The 8,597-nt window shown below is 37.2% G+C and overlaps 1 protein-coding gene across 1 annotated transcript; it reads left to right on the top strand.

Annotated features, from left to right (window-relative positions):
• The first annotated feature begins 200 nt into the window (after window positions 1-200).
• Window positions 201-8,052, top strand: LOC143471115 (uncharacterized). Its single transcript, XM_076969473.1, has 22 exons — window positions 201-400; window positions 1,329-1,473; window positions 1,758-1,932; window positions 2,074-2,265; window positions 2,397-2,514; window positions 2,855-3,035; window positions 3,145-3,337; window positions 3,412-3,609; window positions 3,689-3,850; window positions 4,091-4,297; window positions 4,358-4,465; window positions 4,533-4,609; window positions 4,726-4,894; window positions 5,108-5,206; window positions 5,625-5,746; window positions 5,830-5,953; window positions 6,156-6,314; window positions 6,547-6,722; window positions 7,012-7,204; window positions 7,386-7,558; window positions 7,642-7,767; window positions 7,955-8,052. The coding sequence occupies exons 1-21, from the start codon at window positions 295-297 to the stop codon at window positions 7,724-7,726; spliced, it is 3,162 nt and encodes a 1,053-aa protein (XP_076825588.1). The 5' UTR covers window positions 201-294; the 3' UTR covers window positions 7,727-7,767; window positions 7,955-8,052.
• The last annotated feature ends 545 nt before the right edge of the window (window positions 8,053-8,597 follow it).

Genomic DNA, 8,597 nt, shown 5'->3' with positions numbered 1-8,597 from the left:
GGAATATGTTCCCATGGAAAGCACATGTTGCTTTCCGATAACTAATGGAACTGACGCAATCATTTTTTTAAAGTTGTACTCCTTGTGAAAAATGAACTTTTGGGTTGTGAATAAATTACATGTCAACAAGTTCCCAATGCAATGTCGGTACTTCTACGTCAGACTGTATTTAAATAGTCGTATCAACTGTGTTAGTTATCATTGTGAATTCGCCTACAACGTTTGATGTTGCGTACGCAAGAAAACAACGCAACGTGTTTTTGAATCTGTTGTAAAAAGACCGTTGTCAAGAAGATGGTGGCGAGTGGTTTCCTCAGGTTAATGCTAATTTCCTTCTTTGTCGAGAATTACCTGCATAGTGCTCATGCAGAACGTCCAAGAAGAGAGGAAACTTTGAAAGGTATGTAGCTCTAGAGTTTAGACTCTAGAGCATGGGTTCTTAACCGGTGGGCCACAGAACTATTTGGAAAATTGTAAAGTTGGTGAAAATTTTAGTTTTGTAAGACAATTGATTATAACCAATTTAAACAGAACTTTAAGAAGTGAGCCACGGAATATTTTCAAAACGAAAGCGGGCCACGACTGCAAAAAGTTTAAGAACCCCTGATCTAGAGTAATACGCTATCATTATCGCTTCATCATAATTGATGGCTATTATTTTATCTGAATGTATAATGGTTAAAAACGATTTGAAATATCAGCTTTTTTGCATTTGAAAAACAACATTTTTGGGATTAAACTATACAGCGACTGCGCACTGCAAAAGTTGAAGTTTTCCAGCTGGAGAAGTCATAACATAATCGGAAAATCTGTGCCTCATAAAGCGCAAAGCTGTTAAGTTTTTTTCATAATTTTCTATCAAGTTACATAACTTCGACCCCAGCAATAACTTTTTCTAATCTCTTATCGTGTTACTGAGCATAATATAAAACTGCTTTGTTTAATACTGTATAGAGATGGAGATTTGAGCATGGAAGCCTGTCGTAACCCTGGGACGTGCAACAGCCTAAAACGGTTTAAAGAATAAAACTAAAAGTGTCTCGAAAAATTCAAATAATCATTTTTAGTACTTTCTACCATTAACGCCTACGTCAGTCTAATGAGGATATTTTTTACTCGCGGGACTTCATCAAAGCACTTTGTCTAATTTGGCAAAGCTTCACGAGTAATATTAGTTGTGCTACATTGTCAAAGCAGAACGTTGTGTTTTGTGGCATTGTTTAGATCGCCCATGATGTGGGAGATAAAGGTACACTAGTAGCTGTCACAGACTGACGAGAACTTGCGTGCATTTTGGGATGTTTTTTTAAGTCTTTGTCTCCTTTTAGGTGAATCAATTGGAGTCAATACCATACCCCCGAAGAATTGGCTTTTTACCGCACCCATAGTAAAAATATCCACCAATGCTTATGGGGTCTTCGGTAGAGAAATCTACTTCAGTGATGTTGATGTCATGTTGACAAATTATATAAGGTATATTGAAGATAAAAATGTTTCCCTTCAAAATAAAACCTTCCTTTAAAGCCAGAGGCCGAAAAAACTTTAACTTGCTAATTTTGCTATATCTAATACCGGGTGTAAAATTTAGGATTGATTAAAGTTTAATTGTGTATATAGACACAGCGTTTACGGCGTATAGACCTGTCAAAAATAGAAAAAAAATAAACGCAAAATAGACGGCTTATGTCATTTGCAATGCACATTTATGCAAAAATAATCGGAAAAACAAACAATTGTTTCCTCATTGTACCCCGCAGGAAGAACGGCGGCGATTTTCCTCTCTACTATTCCACGGCAAGTGAAGCACCGTATGAAGTAATAATTCAAGCTGATACACTCTACCTCGACGAACGAATCAGTTGGCAAGGACTGAAAAAGCTGAAAATATTGGCGCGGAGATTGATCTCTAACAAACAAGAACTGCACTTAATGGTAAAATTCTTGAAGAGCAGCTTTGTCAGCTTGTCTGAAATATATTTGATAAAAATCTTCCTAAAGTCTCGACTCTGGAAATCTATTAGTAATTGCGCTTGAGAAATTAGTTAGACATTCATTCCTCGACACTTTTTGCAGGCGCCGTCAGTATGTGAAAGGATCGAAACAAATCCAGAAAAACGTCCAGGACAACCGCGGTATTTTTGCAAGTGGTATTTTAGTCCAGCAATGCCTGGAAAGACAGCTAGAAGTGGAAAAAACGGAATTCCAAGCTGTGTTGTTGAAATCTATGTTGGTAGGATCGAAGGCGATATCACAATTATAAACCAGGTAGTAATTCAATAGTTTTGAACTCTTTGTCTACAATAACTATGATTGAGAATGTACCATGTACATTGTACCATATCATACATTGTACCAACCAATGTACCATATGTTTTACTTTCTCTTACTCTATTTAGGCTAGCGATGGCATTCATGGTGAACCGGGTAAAAATGGTGCGTCTGGAGCTGACGGCGCTAAACAGACCAAACACCCTCCGTGCCCTTTGGAGGGTACACCACGGTGTCACGTACAAGGTCACGTTTAAATTTTTATTACTATTTATTTTTTAGATAATAATTATAATTTAATTTTAGTTTTAGGAAATAATTTTTGTTTTAGAAATACTGGGATCTTTAAATTTAAATTAATGTATTGGCAATCCACAGGTTCTTAGCTATCGTTGGTTTTCATATGTAAAAGCAACCGTACATTTCGACTAAAAACGTTTATGTAAATAGTTTACAAAAACCATCAAACTTATCAAAAAAGCGAAGCTCGAAAAATATTACTTGTTTAAATAAACTAAATAAAAATGATCCATATAAAAGTTTCATAAATAGTCAATTAAAAACTTCAAACTTTATTTACAAACAGGTTTACCGGGTGTTAGAGGTCAAAACGGTGGCGATGGCCAAAAAGCAGGTCGCTCCGGGACTGGAGGAACTGGCAAAAAAATGACTCTCATTGCCGGAAGAGTCTCTGGTATGGTTAAAATGATCAGGACAGCTGGTAATGGGGGTGATGGGGCCAAGATGGGATTAGGAGGGGCTGGGGGGTTAGTGTTTTATTTATTTTTTTTAGCGAGCGGTGACTGTTAATGGTAACGTGCAGTAGAAAGGAAAACAACAGGAAAGTTTGTGTTAATCTTAACTGGTGCATTACAGGAAAGGAGGAATTGGTGGCTGCAGCGCACTGTGTATAGGTGGATTAGGATTTGCTTTTTTTGATTATTATGTACCGCGTGGGAGGGGTTGTGGCCCTAACATAACGTCGATAGATTGTACACACCGTGGACCAGTCGGTGAAAGTGGCCATTGGGGTCGAAACGGAGAGGATATATATGGACCGCCTCAGAAGGTAATACAAGATTTATGATTCCTTGAACAGATGAAGAAGTCAATTTTTTCACTCACTTTCGATTTACTTTGCAGGGGGCAGACGGCACGTTAGAGACGAGCGATGTTCGAATTGGAAACATGAAATCTTGGTTCTCGGGTGAAAATGAATTGTTAAAGCTCTTCTATCGACGGGGTGAATATAGTTTTTTGAAAAATCAGACCGATGAAGCACTTGACGTTTTTTCCTTCTTAATGAAAGTGACAGAAGAAGGCTCGTCAATGCATACAAAGGTGATAGATTTGAAATAATCAACTAATGGTTAAGTTCACAACATTTTACTGTCATCTCACCAACGATGTTATGTGCAAGGCTTCCATGCTAAAAACCGCGCTGGAAAATGGATTTGATTTCTATGGCAACGCAAAATACTACGCTCCTGTTAGTGACTGGAATTATTACTCAGAAAGAAGCAAAAATTTGCTCCTCACCGGCAAGGCATTTGAAGACGCTTTCAACAATGTTAAAAACAAGGTATCTTAGCCGTGTGTGATGTGAAAGTTAAATGTTAACATTTTGGGTGATTGAAATCTCTGGTTACCGGCTCATCGCTGAAATCCTAGCCCGGTATATTGGTTATTATGCGATTGCTGGCAATGTCATTCGATGCATTTTATGGCAATATTTATAGTTTAAACTCATTCAAGGCTTTGCCAAAAACACTTTGATTTTAACATTACTTAATGAAGGTCTGACCAACTTCGACCGGTTTAGATTAATGACGTGAAACAACTGAGTTGGGCTTTGAAGTCGCCCATAAACATCGGACACAAACGTTCCAAGGAAACACTCGCAGATGAGCTAGATGTACAAAATTCTCAAAAACATGTCTACATAAATTCTTTGAAGGAAATTGAAGAAATGATGAGAAATGAACATCAGGAAATCAGAAAGTTATTCCCCGAAGCAATTCTTCAAAAGGTAATGTCGTTTCGTTACAAGTTATGAAAACGTTCATGACCACGCTGTTTTACTTTTCAGAAAAAGGAAATGGTCTTCGATTTGTTAGATTTGTTCAGTGCATTTACTGGTTTCACTGTTGGTGTTGCTGGTGCAGGTTCCGGCGCAGTCATTAGCAGTGTCACAAAGGTAAGTTGCACGATATGCGTTAAAGTTTGCCCTTTTATGGAATATCTCAAACACCTGGCTTTTGTAGATTGCCAAAATATTTTCTGCTGAACCGGGCTGTAAAGCACCTTCTATTGCGGCCGCACAATCAACATTGCAAGACGGGTAGAAACAAGCTTTTACAAACTTAAAATTTTGCTGCTTTTGAGTCACTGCAAAATAGTTTTTCAGCTTAGTCTTTATGTTTTAAGATAAGTCCTTCGGTCACTCTTGTTTTTCAGGGTAAAGTTTGCATTTCAATCGGCGAACGTCGACTACCACAACTTCGACCTATCTGATATTGACGTCAAAGCTATACCTATCATTATGCGAAGTAAACTCGCAAGAAACAAACGAAAACTCTTCCACGAGTTCAGCTGTTTGCTTGACACGACAAAGAAAAGCGATAAGGTATGAGAAGATAAAAAATATTGCAAGATAAATGCAAGCAAAATAAATATTATAATGCAGATAAAAAATCGATGAACGATAAAGCTTTATGGAAGTTATCAGTGTTATCACTCTTTTAAAAACATAAAACATGGTAATTACAGATACATGAAAAAGATCTATCTAGTAAGTAACCATAATAAGGAATCGTGACCGTTTTAACTGCTGGTGCAGGTTGGACACTTGCAAAGAGTTTTTGAAGATTTTTTCGGAGACGCTGATTTTCGAATTTCCATCATTAACAAAATAATCAACATACAAATCCAGATAACTGTAAGTTGGAATTAGAACTAAAATCCTATACTAAGCCGTTTACTGAAGCAACGTTAACGTACCGAGATACTTCACTATTTTAAAGATCAAAATCTCGTTGGCATTATGCAAAAACAACCAGTTAAAACTAATTAAAAATAAATAGATGTGTTTCCAAGCAACTTTGACCTGACCACTGAACTGAACGAGCTGACAGTAAGAAAAATGTTTAACATTCAAGTCTCATTGACTTGCCCTTCCCGTAAAGTTACATGTCTGGTGATTTCACAAGTTGCAAAATGCATTGTTTGACTCGTTCTTTCTGTATTTGTTTTTGTCTATGCCTACTAACGGTATAAAATTCTACACATGCTGGTGGTACAATCCTTGCACAACTATATGAACATATAAGTGGTGAAACACCAAAATCTTTTATAAGACCATCGAGGACCAGCTCGCTTCGATTGCCGAAGTGCAATCGGCGCTTGACACAATTATTGATTCATCGATCAACAACATACCGATGTCCATCAAAGTACCATTCACGGACAAGATTTTTAAGTACGGCATTTCTTGCTTGTTGAGTATAGGCTTATATTTGCCGAGCTTATCTTGCTCTATAAAACCAGTCGTTGATGTTTCAGCTTGTACCAACAACAAGAAGCTGAGATCATGCGGTCGTTGTACGATCTTGCCAAAGCTTATCAGTTCCTGAGTCTGTGGAAGTTTGACGCTTTAGATAACTACATGAATGTGTATGGAGACCGGGTAAGTTTGAAGGAAAGTAAAATGTTTTTCTTGCGAAAATGGGACGAACGGGTAGGATTGACAACACAACAAATAGCACTCCCTGTAAAATGTAACTTATGCACTAAGCCAATGACAAAAAATGTGTAAATATGCAAAATAAATGGGAAAGTTGATTTTAAGCGAAATTATCTTTTTTCTGGGCACCGTAATGCACGCGCAGTCATTGATAAACAACCTTGATGGTACCTTGACCGGAATTGCTCATCTGCAATCAATCAAAAATGAACTGGACTACAAAAGGAAGGACTTTATCAAAATGCTTGAAACATCGGCCGGCATCGGTTCTAACTCCTACAAGTTATTGAGGAAATTTAACAAGGTAAGCGATTAATTTAAACTCAAGCCGGAAAGAGCAAGCAAAATAATGACAGTTTTTAACCAGTAAAGTAAACTTAACGAATAAACAAACTTGCACACAATAATATTTAATGAACATCTGTGGCCCTTCCTAACTCAGAAGTTCTATGCCAACTGTCACTATAACGGCATGTTAGGTTTACGTATCCTGTGTATGCACCAATAAAGTTGGACTGATTTGCGTATATACACAGGCAACACAGTCGAGTATGTTCAAAGCTCTTAACGAGACTGGCCGATTTACGATCAACATTGAACTTGATCCCGAGGACATCACCAAAATTGGTTGCGATTCTTGTTACAACGGTCGTCTGGTATCAATGTACGTCGAATTGACTGGCTCTGAACAACCAGCAAGTGTTCCCGACAAGTAAGTGCCAAATATATAACTTCAGAAAAAAAGTGTAATTTATGACGTTTAAAAGATGGAAGTTTGTCGCGCATTGGCCTAACTGCAAAGCAGCATTTGTTTTTAATGCCAACCAATGCATGCAACTTGAACACCAGGTACATGATACACATATTCCGCTAAGATCGATAAACGAGTGTCTTACAGTGAAGCAAAAACATTGTTTGTTTTTGCTATACCAGGTAAAATACGACCGCAAAGTAAAATTTGTATTCTTTCTATTTGTATTTGACTTATTTGTTTTTATCAGCATCTACTTAAAGGTTGCTCACATGGGCAACTCATACTTCCTGCTGCCGTTTTCAGACGGAAAGAAGACGTCAGTTTATCTTCAACAAGAACCTCAAAATATTTACGGCGGCAACGTTATGTCGTTTGATAGAAAGAATCTGATGACGTCCACTAACGACGATTCATTGGAAGACATTTTGCATAATCCTTTGGTAATTTGAAGCTATTTTTGGACATATAATTTTGCGTTGCTGAATCCGTTCACAAGATTGTGACTCATGTTTTATGGTGTCTTACTTTTGTTTATTGAATTGCAAATTTTAAATATTCAAGTAAGAAATACAAACGTGCTGGAACGTATTGCTGGTGAGTTGAATTTTACTTATGTTTCAGGGAGGAAACAAATTTTGCAGACTTGAAATAAATTCTGATAAATTCTACGGTGGTCAAATGTGTAGGAGTCCATACGCCACTTACACTGTCACAGTGCCTAAAACTTCTACACTTTCGTGTGATGTGGCCAGAGGCATCACAGGAACAAACTGCAAGGATCTCGATTATTCCAAGTAAAACCTTGCTCAATGATTCGATTAATAGAAGCAGTGTATCAGAACAACCTATAACTGACAATGAAAAACGTTCCTCGTAGATTCGACGAAGTGCGAGTGTATACCTACGTCCGATCATTCAGCAGTTACCCGGCTCCTGCTGGGGGTTCTTTTATAGACTCATGAAAGAAGAAATTCTCAGTCAAGTAGTGAAGAACTAGAATATGGTAATTGACTTCTTGTTTTTGTAACTTCTGTACTAATATTCTTCCTTACACTTTGTCATTTCATTTCTCACACTTAAAAAAATTGTACATCTTTGGTTAACAAGTTTATAACAGATCATTATAGTAGGATTAATGCTGAAACTTGTCTCCTGCATTTATTAATATTTCTCTTATTTTTATTTTTCAGGATCATAGGACACATAAAGAGTTCATTTACAGAAGAAAAAGATCACGAGTGCGTATATTTAAGCGGAAAATACAGAATAAAAGTTGTCTGCATTGAAAGCTCTTGTCTTGAAATCTCATTTATCTTTGTCATGTTCTGTCAGGTTATAAACTCACCACACACAATATACAGACAGCAAGTAGCTCTGTATTGCGCTGGCGTGTAGGGCCACTGGCAAGATGCTTATGGCAATAGTGAAGACCAAAAAGTGTCTGCGGTGCTGTAAAAGCGATTGTAATTTTGAAAAAGATAACTAATGTTAATACAAAAATAATAGTGTTAATACAAAAATATATATTTTGTTACTCGCAACCAGCATTGTGACCACGTCACGTCAATGCTTTTAATTTCAAAAACATTTATGACGCCACAATATAAATTGTATCATAACTGTCGTGGCTGCTTCGAACGTTGTTGAGTTCTTTCCAGAGAAAAGTAAATGTTTACAAAACTATTCATTTTTACTTCCTAAGGCTCTACTTTCTGCTGCCCCGGCTGTTTCAATGTGACTGGTCCAGTTGAACTCTGACTAACGTAAAGTTTAGGTCGCTTGATTCGAGTCAAATCTAATCATGAGAAATGTGACTCGAGTCGACTCGAATCA

This window comes from Clavelina lepadiformis, chromosome 9, assembly GCF_947623445.1.
Source record: "Clavelina lepadiformis chromosome 9, kaClaLepa1.1, whole genome shotgun sequence".
Classification (NCBI taxonomy): Eukaryota; Metazoa; Chordata; class Ascidiacea; order Aplousobranchia; family Clavelinidae; genus Clavelina; species Clavelina lepadiformis.
This window is presented reverse-complemented; position numbering and strand designations above follow the sequence as displayed.